We start from the raw sequence: 22,500 nt of genomic DNA, 5'->3' as shown, positions 1-22,500 counted from the left end.
TGTATTTGCAGAAAGTGAAAACAAGGGGTTAAATTAAGGAATTTTACAGCCAGGTGGGCGGGAACTAGATAATGAAATAAGACGATGGAAATTAAAGGAATACACCTTACACCAGAAAGCAACTGCTGTAGAAGGCTTAGTGCTAATGAGAGAGAGAGAGAGAGAGCACATTAGGCTTATGGCTTCAGGTGGTAATTTCTCTCTATCTCTCTCTGTTTTCTTTTAATTGAAGGTCAGTGCATTAAAATTCACAGAAACTGAGGATTGATCATAAAAGGACGGATTTTCTTTTTTCATCAAACTACCTTTATGCCAGCCCGGGCGCAAGTTTTTCCTTTCAACTTCGTTTCAAAATTCTCTAAGGGGAATACTAACATAAAGTGCTTTTTATAAAAAAAAAGAAGGAAAATGATTTTGTTCACATTTATTTGAATATGATCAGCATCAAAGAAAAGGAAAAAAAACATTAAAAAAATAATAATCCCATTCACGTATCTAGACTAAAAGAAATACAACGCCTTCTGCAGCGGGACACTGAATCCCGGTGGCCGTGACTGAGTGGGCATGTGCCCCACTGTCAAGGAAATTGAACTCTCATAATGGGGCAAAGGTCGACAAGCCATCAGGAACTAAGTTAGTTGGTTTAGATTAAGATGACCTTAGATATGAAGGGTGCCCAAAGACGGGTCGTCCGGTAAGTGTTAATTAAATGGGATTCTTTCTATGCATTATATCGACCCGGTGTGGGTCTGTGTTCTTGAGACAGTAGACAGCAAATTTCAACTGAATTCCAAAATGTTGTCTATTCAATGGATACTGTGTTATGAGCACAGTGAAACACTGGTTAGAGTCTTGGTGACTTTATTACCAAACCAGCAATGCGGATGAGCAATCTTTAGTCAAGTGCTTTGCATCGAACTAAAGGTGTACGTGCAAGATGCAGGTTTTTGTTTGCTGCTTCTTCTGTCAGGGGAAAAAAAAAGACCACTGTGGCTCCATTTCAAGGAAAAATTGCTCAAGAAAACGATTCCTATGAAAGCATTACTACTCTTGGTTAAGACGAAATGGTTGTCGGCTAATGATAGGAAAAGGAAACACTCCAATCAGCTCCAAAATGACGTAATCAACTGAGTTGTCAAACTCGCAGTTACTTTTCGAAAGGTCAGGAAATATTCTCACCTCTGTCAATATCAATAACGTTTAGTTTATAGAGACATTTATTGTTTTTGTTTGAAATATTCCACCACATACATACGAAGACAACACATTTCGCTGAAACTTTCACAAATATGCTACGGATATTTACCGACACCGGTGTGTCTTGCTAGCAATATTATGTGAGATCATACAGCAGTTGGAACTGACAAAACTCGAAATTAACACATCTCACAGGATAAGGATACTAGATATTAAAATCACGAGAGAGAGAGAGAGAGAGAGAGAGAGGTAAAATGGTGCCGAATTACAGACGGAGTACTAGTAATGTAATTGAAAAAGACTACGGTCAGCAGATCTCCCGGTCACCTTAATGATAAACAAAAGTACATATATCGTAACAGCAACAAGTCTAGAACCTTGAATACAATTAACAATAAGCATCAAGATAAGACAGAGTACACTCAGTATACATCCCTTAATGGTACATACCACTTAGGCCTATTTCTATAAAAATAAGTAAAACGCACTTTATAAGTGTGTGAAAAAATCTCGTGATTCAAATGAGTAGTACGGTGGATCGCTGCCTTTAAGCCAGAATGCGAATCCTACCTGACCACTTTACAGAACAGGGGATGATCCACTGTCAAACCATAGGCTCTTGGAGTTTTCGGTACCTAATCGATAGATTATGGAGGGGGCAAGTGATTACCAGTTCATACCTTTAACTACGAATGTAGAGAGAGGTTAGTCCCAGCTCCTCCACTTCCCTCCGCACAAAAGTGGAGAGTATTTGCAACAGCGTAATATATCGGATACATTTTGAACAGCATAACGTACGTTTTTAAACTGAAGATATTATGCACTATGTCTTTCCATAGCAAGAGCAAATTCTCTCTCTCTCTCTCTCTCTCTCTCTCTCTCTCTCTCTCTCTCTCTCTCTCTCTCTCTCTCTCTCTCTCTCAAGGGAATGCCTGGGTATGTATACGTAAATGCATGTCGGTGAAATATAATGTTTATTATCTCCTTTCTCGTAAAGTGTTTGCGAACGTTGCTTGCACTGGATCTGAATCTTTTTAGAATTGCATTATTGTTCATGTTTCTTGAATATTAGGGCCTTCTTGAAATTCTGCCATTCATGGTTTTTCCGCATTTTCACTTCCACGCATCTCTAAGTAGATCTGGTTCTTATATCACTTCTGGTACCAAGTTGCCACAGGTGCGGTCCGAACATATCTTAAACATCATCATCTCATCAGACTACATTATAAATTTCAGGTAAAATTATAATTTTTCACTCAATCTATTTCCTGTAAAGTTTATTTCACGATATCCTTGTTTTCAACATCAATCAGCTTGTTTTGACACTTAGGCTAAATACAACCCAGAAAATGTTGGCATGCAGTTGGTTTAGGTATACCGTCGGTAGTTTCTGTAATCCTTCCCATTGTTTACAAATCCTTAAATTCTGTGGGTTACAGTGTTACGGCAATATTTGTTTTCTATCACTTGCTCCCAGTAATGCAAAAGTTTATTTCGGACAACGGCATGCAGCGCGTATAGCCTACGTTATAGTAGGCCTAGCCCTACCGTATTCTGGTTTTGGATAACTTTTACAAAGCACTGTTAGCCTAGCAATATTCAAAACGCGAGTGGCCTTTAACCATACAAAGATATGGTATTTTCATAACAAATTACGGATAAAATATTGCATATTTTCTTATTATACTCAGGATGTTAAGATTGCAACTGCAGGTGTGCTGCGTGCATAACATGTGGGAGCTTATCCTTGGCTCTTAGCAGAAAAAACGGAAACTTAGAGCTAATTTCATGGCAACGAGTATAATAACTAATACTAGTTCCATACCTTCTACACGGGAGAAATGTTGCGTTACAAATGTACCTCAAAGGGAAGTACCTATACTTCTCTCCCACTTCCAGGCGACCCAGACCGGAATCTAATTCATACGAGTACGTTCATTGAAGTACACCTTTACCATGTTTATAGTTCAATGGATACAAACAACTTCGAGAGGTTCAACTCGCTTCTGTCAAGACAACCAATTCATCTTTTTTTTTTATTATATCGGTTACTGAGGATATAATCATCATCAATATTTATGAGGGATAGCCAGCATTACAAATTGATATCTTTAAATGTCTAATTAATTTACATCCCAATGTAATTCTTCGTCGTTACAACTTCCGGGTACTGAATTCAAGCGAAATATTAATTCATCTTCAAACATAGCTGCTATCCGTAAGCCTACTACGAAATTCAGCAAACCATTACATTCATATTCTCTGGAAAGCTGAATAATGTTAAACAAACAAGCAAGTAACTGAATATTAAGAGCCATGAAAGAATAAAAAATATACAAATTAGTGCTATCACGGCCTATAGGGACGAACACAATGCAATAGCAGATAATTTTAATGCCAATGAAAATACAGCCTTAACTAACTGTACGAATACTAAAATCTACTGTAGTCTTAATAACTATAGCCTTCAATTGACATTTATTAGCCTTTGTTGAGAAAAAAAGGTTTGAAAACCTCTTTCTCCTCGAATCATGAAACATGTTGAACATGGAGTTGGCGGAGCCAGAAGGCATGCAAGACGTAAAGTTTTCAGGGAAAACTCAGTCTTCGAAAACCGGCCACTGATTGTTCCCGGGTAATCTCCTGACGTCACTTCCTGTCTCTGATTATTTACCAACCCCACATTGCCTATGATACTATTGCTTCATTAAGATACGTATCACCTTTGAACTCTCGTGAATAATTTGTTAATAAACTATGATAAATTTCTCTGCTGCTACTCTGTTAGACGTTAATAAAGCAACAGGCTCAAGTTTTTCTATGTTTTAGAAAGATGAATGTTGTTGTTTCAAATGGCTTCTTTGTTAGTAAAATTTATAAATGAAATAATGGATAAAAAATTCTTCAGACCCGAACATAGCAATCTGTATTGAGTTAAGATTAGAGAAATCTTTCATATCTCGACGTTAAGAAAAAATAATTTGCTGAGGAGCGATCTGTTGAACGACAGGTGTAGAACTATTCGTTAGAATTTGATCAAAGATGGGGGTTTAGAAATAGAATATTTTATTCCATGGGCAACATTAGATAGAATATTATGTGAAATACAATCATAACAGTGAAATGTACGAAAACAATGAACAACAGATGTAACAGGCTATCACTGAAATGAGAACAATATAACACATTTGCGCTTGGGTTGATTCCAGTTATCAACACCACGTCACGAAAGATCAGTTGAGTAGTAAGGAGGGGCATTTGTTGATTTAAACCTTAATGCCTTTTCCGGACCAAAAATCCTAGAAAATATCTTTTAAAGGCACGTGATTACTTCAGAATCCATTCACGAGGACCTTGTAATCTTCCAGGAATGTAACACCCGTACGACTTAAAACGTAATGACTTCGACATTGGGAGGTGCTGGGAGTTCTTATCAAAGTAGTCCTTATAAGTCTATATATATAGTGATGTTGAACATCAATGAACTTTAACCATTGGGTTGTAATATTATTAGTTTCTGCATCATATGATATATGTATAAATATATATATATATATATATTATAATAATAATATATAACATATATTATATATATATATATATATATATATATATATATATATATATATATATATATATATTAGCAAAGTAATACTCGGGTCTCTACCAGTGCTCAAGTGCAACCGCGTTAGGACAGCGATGTACTAGCCTTGGTCTAAATTTCTTGGTAATTGGCGTTTGCTAAATCTTATTCCTTGACAGTGATTACTCGCTATGCATGTGTGCGAGACTGGCAGGATAGCTATTTCTTTATTAAACCTAAATATAATATTAACTTTAGTTTGCTCAGCATCTGTTCTTTTTGAGTCACCACATACATGCACATATGCATGTACTCACATACAACAGACCACATCCCAACCCCCTTCTCAAAGAAGCAGAGAGAGAGAGAGAGAGAGAGAGAGAGAGAGAGAGAGAGAGAGAGAGAGAGAGAGAGAGAGAGAGCACCTTTTGGTACTGTCAGTGAGAATAATTTTCTACAGGGTTTGTTGACGCGCCATATGCTATAATGATTACGATAATCCACAGGATGTGTCCTAAAAGACTGCGAGTCTCTCTCTCTCTCTCTCTCTCTCTCTCTCTCTCTCTCTCTCTCTCTCTCTCTCTTATGACTCATCCTGGTCAGTTTTGAGGCCATCAACTGAAGGGTTATACACACGAACACACAAACAGATACACACATACACACGATCTCAAGTGGCCACGCACACTTGCACACAAATCTAGTTTACAGCCTGTAGACATTCCTATGGATGGCGATCTCGTGTAAGACACATACAGAGATATAATAATTTTTTATAGCCAGTGTTCCATTGTAAGGCATTGTACATCGGTCTGTTGTGATGTTGTAGGAGTACAGCGTTGGTTCGCTGATAAACCACATCCGTTTTTGCAACGAAAACAGATTACTACACGCGGCGTTTCTGTTAAAGCCAAACAGGTTTCGCTTTTTCGTTGCACCAGATGAGCCTTTGGCGGTTCACACTATAGGAGTTTTCACGCACAGAAGATTCATTCTAGAATCGGCCGTTAAAGTAGGAATGTGTTAGTGACTATTACTTGTTTTTTCCCGTAAAGCCAACCCTCACTAGAGGAAAACTCCCATACTAAGCAGAACTTGCTAAGATTACAACTTAAAGTTTTAAAGAATCTTAAATAAAATGGAACAGTTCCACCTAGTGGGATGAAGAAATTCCTCACCGACCCTCTTCACATTGATGTTCTATGATCTATGGAGAGAGAGAGAGGAGAGAGAGAGAGAGAGAGAGAGAGAGAGAGAGAACAAACCCTCTTAACTCTCATTCTGCGTCTTTTTGGGTGATTGGGAGTCTGGGAGTTTTTTTTTTTTGTCTTTCTTTTTGCTTCTATTCAGAGATGGAAATGTAGACTGATGTGTTTTCTACTGTTTGTTAAAAATTTTTGTATCCATCCTATTACGAATGGAGCTACCTCTCTCTCTCTCTCTCTCTCTCTCTCTCTCTCTCTCTCTCTCTCTCTCTAGGAAATAGGATTTGTATCATTGGAAATATACTTTAGCTCGGTGACGATAACTGGAGAAAAGATTCGTCAATTTCGTTTTGCAGGTGAAAACCTTTCGCTTCTTTGGCCGTGGCGTTCATTAAAATTAATGGGGTGAAGAATTTATATGATTACCCAAACCTACAATTCCTGGTTCTCTAGAGGAGAGAGAGAGAGAGAACTGGAGTTTTTAATGACTGCGTATTTCTTATGCACAAGTGGCGACTCCTAGCGAGTTGGATGTGTACACAGACATGTGTCGAGCGTGATACGGTGATAGACTAACGGCGATAAGATGCAAGTACGTATATCAGTTAATGCTCCTGCTCCTCCGTCCTGCTTACCCCTCCTGCACACACACGCCCACCTCCCACCCAGCCGGAAAACCCCCACCACTGAGCACTGACCCTCCATCACCCCCAGCTATGAGTCACAGAAATCTTGAGGTACTTTCCTTTTCAAGAGTGCTTCGCGATACAGTAAGTCTTCGTAATCCCATGTTAGGTAAAAGTGAACCGTTACTTTGCGCTTGGGAACATCTAATTTATCACAGTCCGGTTCATGCTGGCGTAGTCTAACGTATTCTACTTTCACGTTGTCCATAGATCATTGGTCTAGATTTCAAAAATAGCTCGGAGAAAGATCTTGACGTGCGTTGGCCAAACTCTGGGTTAAATCGATACCAGGGTCTTAGGTTTCTTCAACCCTTGACTAGGGCCTCTTTTATAGTTGATTGATTTTTTTAAGCCAGAGACCTACAAGTGAATATCACCTGCAATTTGGTGGGGTTCGCCTTAGACACTGACGTCGCTCGCAATTACTAGGATAAGGTAGGCCTCTTGCGAAAAAGTTGGGTTGCGTCTACTCCAGCAGCAAGTAATACATATTACTTAATCTCTTTTGATTACCACCCGTCAACAACCGCTGCCCCCCCCCAAAAAAAAAATGCAAAACGAAGAATTAAAGAAAATAACAAAGAATAAAAAATAGACAACGCCCATCTGTATCATCTCCATCCCAAGGCTCACGGTTGTGGATTTTTTTGTAAATGTCACCTGAGTAAATAGAAATTAAAGTTACGTAAGACGTGGCTCGGAATGGCATGACAGGTATCAGTAGAAATCTCAAAAGAGGGCTTATTAGCCAAAAGGTATACGATATGACTTTATTTTGTCCTCTTACTAAATGTGTAGGTAATTATATTATCTAAACAAGGAATTGGACTGAATATAGAGTTTAGGCCAAAGATGCAGGCACTGGGACCTATAGGTCATTCTGGAGATTGCTTGTCGAGTGTCGAGTACTTACTTCTACAGCTACACACTCGACAGTCTAAAAGACACATTCTTTCAAGAGAGAGAGAGAGAGAGAGAGAGAGTAGAGAGAGACGAGAGAGAGAGAGAGAGAGAGAGAGAGAGAGAGAGAGCAACACAATGATAAAGTTCATGATGAACGTTCAGAAGCTCCGTGAAGCATGAAACTTTAAGTCCAGTTTAATAAATAATGTTTCTCATGATAAGTTTTAGAAATTAATTGCAATAAGCTACTAATCATAGATTTGGAGAAAAAGATAAGCGAAGATAAGGTCAACAATCAAGTAGGAACTGAGGTACTACGTGATGTCAGTCTCATTCTCATTTTAAAGTCAAAGTGACAAAACGGAAGGATACGATAAGTGTCGTTTTCCCCGGGAAGGGCACACACACACACACACAAACAACTGAGTCTTATGAAGTTATGACAGACAGGAATTTTCTTAATGAAAAGCAACTCTAAGTCACATCGAAGCAACTTACTGATGGGAACCCGAGGTCATGTATAAATTTTGCATTCACTTTAATTACCCGCCATGTATCCTATGCGTTCTCTATTACAGGAATATGTTGGCACTGACTAAATCCTGTCTAAATTCTCCCCGAATGTAACTAAACAGAAGTGGTATATGTATTTTCGCAAAGGATATGTGCCGTGCAACATTCTACTGAAGATAGGCTATACTAATAAGTTATGATTCTTCATTAGCTTACTGAGATCACTGATTCATACTTCGGCGCTTTTATAGAACTCGCATGAAATACTTGCTCTAAAATGATCAGTCAAAACTGGAGTAAGGTAAAGTTAAGAAGTTTGAAAAAAGCTAAGATGAAACCAAAGGGAATTTGTGAGAAGTAAGACGCAAAAATAATGTGCAGAGACTTAGATGTGAAAAGGGTCGTGTGGGTGAAGAGGTGGATCATTTTCTTGCAATGGTTTGGCCATGTGGAAAGAAAGTATAATAACAGGTTGGATACAATCGTAAAAGAGGTATTGGAAAGGAGTCGCCCTAATATATCTTGGAGGCAAGAGAATGAGGGGAGATACCAGTTGGTGGGGTCATGCGTCTTGCTAATGAACCCTCTGAGGGTGGGTGTAGGAAGTGGCTAATGCTGTGGCAGTCTTATTGCATACAATGAAAGTATAAATGCGGCAGTCAAAGTGTGTATGTGTGTGACTGAGCTATCTATTCACGATATTCATACTTCCTGACCACGTGACCAAATGCCAGCCTCGGAGACGCGTTGACTGACGAGCCAAATATCGACTGAACTTTGGTGCCGTTCGCTTCGGTCCGCAGACGACTTTTCGATCGCGTCGTCGGACAGTCTGACAAAAATTGGTTCGTGTCTGTGTGGCTATAGCCAAGAACGAGAATTTTATTTTGATTCAGGAAGAATAACAAAACAAACTACGCTAGAAGAATGAAAAAAATTTTTAAGCATTGATTTATATTACGTAGAAATACATTTTTTCTTGTCTGAACCAGTATCAATTTCCTTTTTTTTTTTTTAAATAACAACTATACATTTAAATCAGCAGCCTAAAATGTACATTTAAAAACAATAACTCCAGCCTCGCCCCGCCCCCCACCCTGCAAACAAAAGGACAGAAAAAGTACCAGCTTTAGAATTCTTGTTTTAAGAAAAACGACATTTTCTTTTTATACTTGAAGGATATAATGGTTTGGTATGTTTTAATATCCTTGTAATATACTACATTTTTACTTTGTGGGTATATTAGACGTTACCTGGGAATTCACTTGTACTATCACTACCTTCCAACATTTTATTTATCTCCTACTATCAGTAAATATTCTAGTCGGTATGAAAAGCATTATTCATAACTTGTATTAACCGTGAGACTACTACGTGTATTCTATTTTTTTTGCGGGTGTTGCCACTGTACAAATTGTTCAAGCGTTTGAATTAGAGACTGAACAGGTCGTAACAGATGCCATATTCAACAGAAGCAGCACAGAGGAGGGAAGATGCAAAGTGCTCCCTGAGTACGGCACGTTTCGGGGGGTAAATGTGGTCATATAATTCTAAAACGCGTCTGATTGATTTTGGAAGTAAATTGATAATAAAGAACTGGATAACAATGTATAGTCCAAAACCATTCAAATGAAGCATTTGTTGAGGGGATGCATTGACGTCACCGCGTCCTCGAGTTGCGTGACTGTTACATTTATGCCGCCACATTGGATGGAAAACGGAAAGTACTGCACGTCAGCGGATCACGGTAGCACTGAAGCCGTTGGCACTATTTCTCAGTCCAGAGAAACGGACTCATAATGCATGTACTGTTTTTTATTGTACTCTGACGTATACCAAAGTCTATAGTTACCTCTTGGGCATTGCTCCTAACGATACATCAAATGAAATAAAGGCATATAAACTCCCATCTTGTTATCCTTCCTTTTCAGATATGGCGTTCGTATGATTTTTTCACCTCTCAGAGCACAATGGCCTGAATTATTTTTTTAAACAATCATCACTATGTGACATTGATAATCTCATGCTGTTTGGGACTTTATTATATAAGATAATAGGAACAGTTGTTGTTTATTGATACCAGCTCATATATAATTTTATATATACACACACACACACACATATATATATATATATATATATATATATATATATATATATAAACTAATACTATTTTTAATTTGTAATCTTTCGAACGAAGGAGAAGTATAGACAGGATTTTTTTTTTCACAACACAAGTTTCGGGTGAATGATTAAGAAGGTTAAGTTACTGATTTAATGTCTAAATACAACTTAACTCATGGCAATCGTTTCACCTGGTATCATTTGATCAGGAAAACCAACATTTAATCAGATGCCAACATTTAATAAAGCATATCAACATAGCGTAGCTCCTGCTAAAATTAACTGATAATTTAAAAACATAAGAGGTTATTTTGCAGCTATTAGAGTAAAGTGCTTTGTATAAAAATGATAAACAATATCAATGGAAGGGGAGCATGGATATTGTTCGAACGAATTCGGAATGAGCCTCGTGTGGTTTAGATAAACTCGTGATTCATCCCATACCTTCACTGCTAACACACACGATATTAACAAACTCATTTTTCTCCACAAATAAAAGTTAGCATGACTAATCTTTGTATTTCTGATGTGATTTTGCAGGGGAGTACATTGGCTCTAGTAAAAGAAGCCAGATCTCCTACTAAAATAAAGAAGAAGAATGGCCTGTTCAAATCTCAACTTCTTGCAGACGCTCTCTAACTCGTTCTCGGGTCTGTTCGACTTTTGATTTCATCAGACAGCCTACACTCCTGTCAAAACTCTATTGTTCTACTTGCACCTACATCTGCTCTTGCTAGAAACCCATCATTATCCCGCCCACAAAATTACGGCTGGCTGTATTTGGTTTCCCTGAAAATCAAATGACAAACGACATTTTGTACAGGCTGAGGAAGAAGTTATAGGTTGATATGTACTATATATCGTATATAAGTATTCAGGTATATTTTTTTTCAGCTTGGGGAGTGATTTTTCGTGGTTTCGTCGAGACTCTTAGTTGCAAATGAACTCGCCTCCTCATAGAAGCTATTATTTGTTATTCTGTGTTTTTCCCAAGGGTTGGAGTCAGGAAGGGCATCCGTCCGTAAAACATTTGCCAAAACAAATTATGCAATGAACCTTTCGGTGAGTGGTAGAAAAGAAAGGCTGGGGATGAGAAGCAAAGGATAGACGAAAGGACGACACAAAACAGAAAAAACTGGTGAAGGCTCATGAAGACAGTAAGAAGATTACAATACAAAAAAATTCGGCGACAGTTTTTTTTTTCTCTCTCTCTGAATGATGTTCTCAAGAAACAACAGACATTATACGTGCACTGTCCCCTGTTAGATTTCAGGGTACAGATTGGGACAGATATCGCTTGAGGCTTGTACGATTTCTTACTAACTTGACAGGACTGAATAATGATCACAATTCATGGCGTGCCGCACGGAACTTGATTGTCCTCACGCAATCAGCTATTTTCACGTGGCGCACTTGTCCCATTAGTAGGCCAAAGAGTCTCTCTCTCTCTCTCTCTCTCTCGGAAGAAATGAATCATTTGTGAGACTGAAGCCCAAATATGGATGAATCAGCGGTCACCCCAATCACTTCGACCCCACTGAGTCTAACGTGATCTGGATATTCATGAGACTCGAAAAGTCTTTCCTCTGTTTTTGTCGTTTTTCGTATCCTGTTGGCCATAACAGGAAGGAGGACCCGCATTTTTTTCCTCTCTCCCCCCACCCCATTTTTTTTCTTTTTTACTCGTTCACTCCTGCTGGTTGCGGAGTGTGGCGTAACCAGGATCCAGAGCGTAACCAATGACGGCTTTCCGAGCGTCTTGACCTCCATTTTTGGTCATTTATCGGTGTATTACCGTATATATGAAGCTGAAAGGGGTATTCTCAGAACCTGCGGTGAAGTCATTTTCAAACAAAAACACTTCCCGAATTCTGTAAATGTCTACTTCCGTTGGAATCAATGAGAGTCGAGTCAATGGGGGTAAACGCTGATTCATCGTCATTTGAACTTCATGGCGTAGTTAAATGATTCATTCCTTGCGAGAGAGAGAGAGGATATCAAGCAATATATATAATGCTTACGATAAGCATGATGACCTTGCCAACGATACTTTAGATAGTCTGTATGATTTTCTTAGATATTTAAATGCTAATTTATTGTCACATACTTTTGCTTGATGAAAACCAGATTAATAAACCCGGAAATCTCTTGCAAAAAGGACAGTTAAAGGGTAAACGTTATTGCTACCAGTTTTAACTAAATTTAAAAGAGAGAGAAACGCTACAGGACTCCCCTAGAAACCTAGTCGGAATATCATCCTAAAACGTGTAAATTCCAAAAAAGACAACTAAAGTGTAACAAACAAGCCGATGACAGGGCGTTAGCTATATTATACGATTCCGTGTAAGCGAGTTTCTTATCTCCTGACCGTTACTAGTACTTGCCAACCCATAACTGAACCTTTAAATTTCAACAATTAACTCATGCGATTAATTCTTAATACAATAATCTTCAGGACACCGAGAAATCATCATATAGCCTAAACAAACCTCTGAAGCGAAAACAAGTTTTTAAATATGTAGTGATATATATAATTATTCAAACAAAATCACCTGATTCATATTAATTCCATAAAAAACAATACAATTATATATTGTCAATGTGGGGAGTGGGGTGGGTGGAGTCAATGGCCCATGTACCCCCTCCCCACTCCGGCCCACCGTATGAATTACCGTCACCACCTGGTTCCATAGTTCAGTTTCCACGCTATTATCAGTCAGCGAATGAGTCGCCTTCAACGATCATTACACATAGGCCTATAGCATGCACGCCCCCAGGCATATATATAGACCGATAGTTACTATATTTGCCTGACGGTAAACTACGTACATTACTCCGTTTCATTAAAAGAGAGAGAGAGAGAGGAATGTATGCCCTACAAGTAAGATGAAATAAAAGGTATGTTTTACGAGTAAGATCAATAATTTATACTCTCTCTTCTCGGTGTGCCTGTCTGAGGTAAAGTTTGCTTTATAAGGCTGGTGAACACGCACTGTGCCAAAAATTGGTCACCGATGACCCTGACCTCGATTCTCTAACTCCTGAGACAGCCTTTGTAATCTAGAGATATTTTACATTGCCTGAACGGTAGTTACTTTATTCAAGAACTGTGTCATTTACAAATGTCCATTACTTTGCAGAGTACAGACACAAGATATTGTTTTAATCTGACTCTTAGACTTATGGATAAGAATTCATATGATGAAAATTCAGTTTTTCATTAGACTAAGATATTTAGTGTACAATACATTAATGTAATAAATCATACATATGACATCATATCTAAAGGAATGTTTTGAATTTCTGCCGTGAATTGCCATGCAAAAGGCCCAGAGAATATGTTCTAAACTTTGTCATATGAAATGAGCATCGAGTAGTTTCATATCCTTTTATAAGTCACACTATAAAAGAGCATATACGATGCATATACAAAATCCTGTTCGTGTGTAATTATAAGTCGACAGTCTGTTTGTTTGTATGGTGTTTTTACGTTGTATGGAACCAGTGGTTATTCAGCAACGGTACCAACGGCTTTACGTGGCTTCCGAACAACGTCGAGAGTGAACTTCTATCACCAGGAATACACATCTCACACCGAGGTGGCACGCCAACACCATACCGACCACGTCACTGAGGCGTTTGTAATTTGACAATAACTGACTATTTGCAAAGCTCAGTAATACTGTATATACATCATGCTAAATGAGAATTATGTGGCATTTTCTATAGATTAAACGGTACGATGATCAAATAAAAGTTGACGTCATATATTCCAGGCAGCCGCAAGTAAAATACTTATATTGTGTCATCACTTTTCCAGCACAAAATCTGATACTGACAAGTTCAGGGAATTATGAGACAAAATTGAAATCTAATCTCCTTCGGTGGCTCAACTGCCACCGCTTCGATACGGTGTGGAAATTTGAACTACCATTCCACTCGGAGCTCAAGTTTGTTGTTGTTAGATTAAATTGGCCTAGTGTTTGTTCGGCGACTTACTAGGCTACGATCAGCCTGTGTTATTGTTCCTGTGAAAATTAGAATTTTATTTTGTTAAAGGAAAGGATTAATTTTGTTTATCTAGTGATATAGTGCGTACTTGACAGAAGATATTCATCCTCACTCGATGGGATATATTAATAACAATAGAATGATACGGTGGAAAAGGAATGTTATCGTAGCGGGAACATGTTCGAGGACAATAACGTAGATTCATGAGCAAAATTTTCGGCTCCCAGCAAATTCCAGGATTCATGAATCACATAGCTTATTCGACTTTTTATGTAAGTAGGAAATTACAGATTGTGGTACAGTTTAAACTACTTGAATAATTAGCACTTGTGTTAAACGTATTTAGCAGATTTTATTATGATAGTCTGATGTCCGCGTAAACTTTATAAACTAGCAATAAGTGATTACTGATAAATATGGCCAAATAACAGTATATGCATTAAACGTGATGAAACCTAACCTATCCCAACTCCATCTGACCAAGCCTAACTTAAGTAACCTTTGTTACTAAGCATATATGCCTAAATGACAACGTTTAGTGTGTCCGAACCATATCTAGCCATACATTACGTAACTAACCTAACGTAACCTTTGTAGCCGTTGAATTTAAATTATATTTATGCATATTTACCGGTTATTATACATATTTATGAATATGTCACTTTTTAACCACTATACACCATTTCCCTGTGGAGAAGGTTGCAAGAAACCTTTGTTAGAAAGAAAGTTGCTAGGCCTATTACCTTCTTCACCGTAATTATGGTGACATATAAAGGCCCCCAGACACTGAACGACTGTCTGAATAACAGTCTGTGTCGTTCGCAAAAACACTGTGTATGGGCTTGTCTGAATGAAAAAGTGGGCGGAGATTCTTGTCTGAACGATCTCAGCGGGAATCTATTACGACCAGGTTGCTGGCTTGCGACTTAGTCTGTCATACACAGATCGCTCAATATATGGGTTTGTCTGGCGATATAACGTTGTCGCGCGCATCTCTTCTAGAGATGATGCCATGTCTTCTCAAGACAAAATCTTTGTTCAGATTGAAATCGGTGCGGAGGTCGTTCATAGTGTGAGTGTGGGTCGATAACGACAATAGTTCAGATTGCCGTTCAATCGTTCAGGGTATGGGGGGCCTTAAGAGGTGGTCGAGACGACAGATCCTATCTTAGGGACGCTATGTACAGTGCTGAACTTCGGAACATTCTACCTTCATACTGCTTAAATATATAAGGGAAGTAAAGAGACAAGCCGCCTACTGGCTGGATGACGGCACTTTTACAAACGGAATTCTGAAAGGGCTAAGATACTGACATTCATGTTAGTATGTAAACGTTATAATCTGAGTTTTAACTTTCGTTTTCTGAGGTTATGAACAAAAAGACATCATGTATATGTTATTACATTATCGTACTGTGCACAAAAAGTGTAATCGCGAACTGGTTCACTAATAATGATTAGGGTAATTTATGTATGTTAATTTGTTATCAACGGTTGACACGTAGCGGCAAATAATAGGCATTGAAGGGAAGCTCCATTTATGAGTTACGCTCGTCTTATATTATGGCCTTTAACGTACACACGAAGTACTCTCACAAGTGAAACGGGAGCACTGGTGTATCATGGCTGCTCATATGAGTGGTACTGTGCGGATATTGACCTCACTTGCTGGTTACACATAGAACTGAATGGGGCATGACTCATCTAGAAGCAGCTGTTGTCACTTGCCAGAGTATTGTAACCTTGTACCAGCACGGGCTCTTGCTCTTCGAGAAAACTACTGGGACAGGAGTAGGTTGAATGTCCTATACTGTACAGAATTAGACAACGTGAAAATTGGATGTTCGTATCCAACAAGAAGCACTAAAATATAAGATTTTTTCATGCACAGGCCGATGAGATAAGCGATATAATTCACTAACCTTGCCCAAATTTGAAGGAAAGAGAGAGGCTGAGAGAAAATTTCGCCCAACTCGCTAAGAAACAACAGACTTGGCCCATAAAAGAATATAGGAACAAGTAGATAAAAAGGCATTCTAGGATCGCATACCTCTGCGAACGTCATGGGACACATGTTTTCAGCGGCCAGAAACGGTAAGTTGGAGGGATTTAAAGAAAATCTCACAGCTTAAGAGGAGACAGATCAGACTTCTTGGCAGAAGCATTGGTAAAATATCATCACCAAAATCTACGGTAATGCTGCGTAACATTTCGGTTTCTTAGGAACCACCCCCGCAAAATAGTTCGTTCGCCTCAAAACCTAATACTTGTTGCCAGACATTAGGCTCATCTTTGGTAAAAAAATTTCGTGAACATCTGCGCACAACTTTGCGTAATTCTGCTGTCAAATAAACTGAATCGAAACCATATCCTCCAAGGTGGAATTTACAAAAGAAGATGAAATTGATAAGACTTTATTGAACTTCAAATTAAGAAGTAAGGAAACCACACGCCGAGCAGCGGAAATAGGAGAATGATGATTTCACCCGAATAAAGCTTGGGAAGTTTTGTCCTGGTTCTCGTGCTGAGGAGGACTTCTTTCCTTAGCTCAGTGAATTAATACTACTGTTATGTTTAGTGAGTTTAACCAGCTATCTGGGTTAAATTACCGAACGTTCACAAGGTTTTCCTAAGCTCGATTGAAGGGAGGGTGTAAAAGAATATGAGATTCAGTTAAGTAAATGATTTCCCCAAAACGGGCTGATAAGGAGAATACAGACGTATAATGATGATAGAGATGAAGTTCATATATCAAGAGCCTAATATTTAGAAGCACGGGGAACCATGAAATTTGTTAGCAACAAAAACAGTACACGTAAAGCTCAATTAAATTCAAGTCTAAACATTCTTATCGAATAGAATCGAGTAAGATTAGCCTGCACAAACAGAGCCGTGTCAGCTTTACAACTCTTAACTTTGACAAAAAGAAAAAAATACAAACTTAGATTTATGTGTTGGTTATTTCTCTTAACAGCGATAAAAACTTCAGTGCATCTGAGGATCATATATCCTCTAGAACGGGCGGGAGACGGGAGTTCTTTTATTCATTAGCCACACTCCGCTGTCAACGGTCTAACGTGCCTGACTCGGTCTAAGAAGTCCCCCCCAGCCCGTTCTGCAACAAGCACCAGGCAGGCGCGGTCTTGAGGAATGACCTAAGCAACGAGGTGGTGATCTTAAATAGTGAAAGTCGCTTCTTTTATGGGTGATGAGGATCGTCAGGATTCCGTGTCATGGGACACTCACTAAAAATTTGCTTCAGGCAAAACAGCCAGACCTTGCCACGGGCTGCCAATTGGCTTCGCTTCAGAGATACTACGTACACGCGAAGTTTTACATCTTTTCTCATTTCTAATTAACCCGACTTGGGAACGGTTTTTCTCTCTCTTTTATGAAAAGTAACTTTTTTTTTAGAAAGAGAGAGAGAGGCGGGGTGAGGGGGCTGGGGAGGAATATATCGCCAACAACGAAAACAGGTTTTTTTTTCTACCTTTGGAGCTTCGTTCTTTACGTAACTTTATTACAGCGTGACTCACGCGGGTGCCTGGCTGGACAGCCTACATTAAATTATTTTTCTCCCACTTTTTACGAAATCTATAACGCTATATTAACGCTGAGGTTATTGACTCTTTTTGACTATGTGGTTCAAATAAGGAATTCTGAACTTTCTAAAAATGTTGACCTGGTATTGTTTACTTTTCTAATTTCCGAAAAAAACACATAGCTAATAAAAAAAAGAAACCCAGCAGTAACTTAGCGTAAGCATTCTAGGTCATTCTGACACCTGAAATTGCAGAAAATAAGCCGTCTAAACGCAAATGTGTTTTAACCATTGAACGATTCAGAAAGATTGCAAGACAGGAAAGTTTGTAGCTATCAGGTTTAGATGACGATGACGTTCAGTAGAAGAAATGTGAATTTCTCATTATCAATTTGTAGGAATAATAATAATTAAGGAAACATTGTTGAACACTATACGTGAAATCGGAAGGACGTAGTTTCTATTGTCTCTGTCCTTTGAGCAGAAATTGATCGGGAATTGAAATACAGACGTCATCCCCTGTCCAGCTTTGCCTTATTGTGGTTATTTGGCCTTTACAAGCCCAAAAGTTACTTCTTTTATGATGTCATTTGATGTTTGTTCAGTCATCTTTTGATCTCTAATGATCATCATGAATGAGTCGGTAAATTCACATCGCCCTGTTATAAAATCATACTTGTCAATCTATCTTCGCTCCCAGAGTCTTTTTTTAGAAGGCTAACCTTAACCTCCTCTGCCTGTACGCTGGGTCCGTATAAGGCTTCTCGCGGTAATTTTAGCTTGACTTACTGTCGTCGCTTCGTGCTTTGTATTGTCCTTTTAGTTGTCTGTAAAAAAAAAAAAAATATTGAGATAGTTATTTGTCTGTCCGCCCACAATCTTAAAAACTACGCAGGCTAGAGGGCTGCAAATCGGTCTGTTGATCATCCAACTTCCAGTCATCAAACATACCAAATTGCAGCCCACTAGCCTCAATAGTTTATATTTTAATTAAGGTTAAATTCAGCCATGATCATGCGTCAGGCACCGCTATATGTGCCAACAGTATAGGCCACCACCGGGCAGTGACTGAAAGTCTCATGGGCCGCGGCTGAGAGTTCCATGGGTCGTGGCTGAGAGTTTCATACAGCATTATACGTTGCGCAGACAACTCGATTGCGCCGAAGAAATTTCGGCGCATTTTTCACTTGTGTTTTCAGACAGACGACTGAGGTGTTCTGCGGTGAGATTGTCGTATTCCGTGCCTCGGTCCATTGTTGGAAGTCAGCTTAAATCTTAAATATTTTAATGTCACTTGGTGTCATTTTCATTGGCGTCTACTAACAAACATTTTATGTGAAAAAGGAATTTATCATAGTTCGTATTGCAAAGACAAACAAGATGCAAACAACGTGATTTAATGATCAAGATATTTGTTCGATTTCCGAAGCGCCAAGAAACGATAAAACACACACACACACACACACACACACACACACACACACATATATATATATATATATATATATATATATATAGATATATATATTATATTATCTATATTATATATATATAACAGCGACATTTTTACATTAACTAGTCAAATAATGCAAATATAATCAACTGCTAACGGCTTGATAATGGAGATTCCATACTAAAATTAATGAACGGCATCACGATAACCAGCCAGTCACGATGTGACACGTATATACTTCCCGTTCGGTTACTGGATGTTAATGAATGACGTCATGGTCGTCCGATTGCAGTTGCCGTACGTCACTGATTCCTGATCTTGCCAAAATAGGTTTTTTTTATCACAACTAAGAGTTTTTGTATCAACAGTATCATTAAAAAGACCATCATTCAAGATTATCAATAAAGTGAAACGGCATTACAAGACATGGGTCGTATTTGAACTCAAATTAGCAGTTTGAACCTTTAAATTTCAAGTTTTAGTCAGACTTCGTTACCAAATGTATGATAATTTGCTTGTTGTTTTCATATTATGGCCTACCGTTTGATTTGACGAGATTCCATCTTAAGATGATAAAACTCTAGAAACTGGCTATTCTAAGGTAATGGCTCAATAATAAACGCACATGATTAACAATTTATTAAAAACCGCAATCATAACTTAGAATATATATTATTATAATATATATATAATATAACTATATATATATATATATATATATATCTATATAGTTAATATAAATTTACCGCATGTATTGAATGACGTCACCACCTTCCAACTCACACGTATCTTATCGACTATTTTTAGGAATGCTTTTATGAACGGTTCACCCACCCATATGAAACAATCACTTGTTTATATTTTACATAATTTCCTTTTTATACTATAGAAATCAACCAGATTTGTTTGTAGGAGGGTAACGAAGCTGTATCATGACAGAAATAAAGGAACAAGAGCAAAAGCAGGCAGGCATTTATTGTGAAAACAATTTAAATCAAAGGAAGGAACGTCCAGTTTGCCTTCATCGAGATCAAATGAAAGCGGTAGCTTGAGGACAGTTTTTTCTCTGAAAGAGAATTAAAATGTCCGAGAATACGCCATATGTATGAACGAAGAGCACCCGCTTTTAGAAGTCTCCTTGGCGATGTTGTGCAGCAGTAGTTGGGACCTGAAAATTTCAAGCAACTGTCTTTTTAAATTTGTTAATTTATCGATTTATTCATAAATTTGTTAATTTATATTTTCATTTCCCTTACAACTGATCTCTTCTTTCTGTATTTCCTAATATCCTGTGTTACTTCTTTCAAATGAACACCATATTCTTTGGAAGCTTGAATTTCAAATCAGTTGGCCCCCCTGTGGGGTTGTTCCATATGAATAGGGTTCATCTCCTGGATCATGATAATAAGACCTTATATTCGTCTCAGGCGACGAGGTCATTAGAGTTTCATTTTTGTAAGAAAGGGAAGAGAGAAAGCTTGAGAGAAAGGAAGGGAGAGGGAACTACCTTCAAGTCAATGAATGGTCGTGCGATGAAATTGTTGTAAGTTCAACTCCACCAAGTGTTTTCGAAATGATTCCGAAGGAGAAACTACAGATCATACGTTACCATTATTTCTGAGACGTCCTAAAGGGCAGCGCTCATTTCACCAGGATGTCACGTGAAATTCATTCCTTTTTCTAAAGCGGTTTAAGAGGGGAAAAAAGAAAACAAAATATTTGTAACGAATCGACGAATATGAGAGGCGGGAACAATGCACCTGTCTCCTCGAGGTAATGAAACCATGACAGGTGGTGAAGGGAAACCAAATGGTGCGCTTGGATCGATCCTCCTTTTCCTCTTTTCTCGCATCGGATGTTGGCTGAAGGACCGACCTTGGTGCATGGTGCTATTATTGCTGGTGCATGACGCGCCTGTATCTTCGAGGAACTCGTCTTGAAAGATGTGGAATTGTCGGTAAACTGTACTTGTGAGATAAATGGACAGGAAATTGGTTGTTAATCGAGTTTCAGGATGAAATGAACAGCTTTCAACTAGACATTTGGTGGCAAATGTAGTGACTGGCGGGAGAGGGGTCAAGGGTCAGTCAAGAAGACCTTGGGTCTAAATACCTACCATGAGCAGTGGAGAGAGAGAGAGAGAGAGATCACGGGTCAATACGTTCTTACTCTTTAAGTCCGCCCAGGGTGGGAGGGACGACTTTGCGAGAGAAAATTGGACACCTGGCGTGGACCTGTTTGTTGTCACGTAACGACACCTTAGGTCAGCCGACGAGTGGAAACGAATCAGGGCGCATGCGCAGAGTCAGTAACGAAAAACAGTCGTCAGAAACAAAACAGTCAATAGGAGTTTTGCGGTAAACACCCGCTCCCCCCTCCCTCCCAACCCGCTTACCAGCACGTCCAACCAACCACCTCCATGGCTCCATCGTCATTGAACGCGCCATTATGTTGATGCAACAACCACTAGCTTTTACTTTCACTCTCTGCATCGAATGCAACAACGCCTCGTTTCCCCCACTTTCTTCTCGTTCCTTCTAAGGGATCTGTGTGTGTGTGTGTGTGTGTGTTTGTTCGATGCCCACTCCTGCCCCTTATCCTCTTCGAGCGCTCGGCTGGGCATTTCTGAACAAGAACCGGGATCTCTCCTGTTCTGTTGCGTGAATTCTGTTTTCACCTTTCGAAAGTTCACAATGGCCAGGTTATTTTTAACCCGACCTTTATGGGGCAAGATATCAGAGTCGTAATCTGAACGCTTCTCGTGGGTTTACCTTGTCACGATGTATGCTTGTGTGTGTTTGTGTATGTGAGCGCGCGTGTGTTCGTGCGAGTATGTGCCTACATAAGTTTTCTCGTGGTTCACCTTCCTGAAGTAAATTTTTTAACAGTTGTCAATCCCGCATTATTTTTCGAGAGAGAGAGCAAAGCGTCAAAATGATTTTAACCTAAATTTCTCTCTCGAGCTATTTACTGAAAGCTCTCTTCTGAGGCAGGAGATTCCGAGAAACTCTTCTTCTTCTTAGGTGACACTTCACGTAAGTTTGATCGTTCAACACGAGCCTTCCCAAGGACGGATCGAACATCCTGTTTGAGGAGGCGAAAGAAGATATTTACCGAAAAATTAAGCTTCATTGATTATAATGGACTGATATCAATCAGAATTCCAGGAATCTCTATAAATCAGTCGATGAAAGGAATCCGTTGGCTGGGAAAATTATTTGTCGTTCCCGATGCGTTTTTCTTACGATTTATAGGAAAACTATCTTAAGAAACTCGTTAATTAA

General features: G+C 38.8%; 1 protein-coding gene across 2 annotated transcripts in view; it reads left to right on the top strand.

Moving 5' to 3' along the window:
• LOC135212616 (adenosine 3'-phospho 5'-phosphosulfate transporter 1-like) overlaps positions 1-22,500 on the top strand; it is a 212,434-nt gene that overhangs the window by 4,472 nt on the left and 185,462 nt on the right. The window contains exon 1 of one of the 2 annotated variants that reach the window (XM_064246194.1): positions 14,190-14,494. The exons of the other annotated variant lie outside the window; for it this stretch is intronic. Within the exon in view, the coding sequence (XP_064102264.1) occupies positions 14,493-14,494 (2 nt within the window). The 5' untranslated portion in view covers positions 14,190-14,492. Of the gene's footprint in view, positions 1-14,189; positions 14,495-22,500 lie in introns of those variants that run through there. 2 annotated transcript variants of the gene reach the window in all.

Source organism: Macrobrachium nipponense, chromosome 41, assembly GCF_015104395.2.
Source record: "Macrobrachium nipponense isolate FS-2020 chromosome 41, ASM1510439v2, whole genome shotgun sequence".
In the NCBI taxonomy this organism is placed as follows: Eukaryota; Metazoa; Arthropoda; class Malacostraca; order Decapoda; family Palaemonidae; genus Macrobrachium; species Macrobrachium nipponense.
This window is presented reverse-complemented; position numbering and strand designations above follow the sequence as displayed.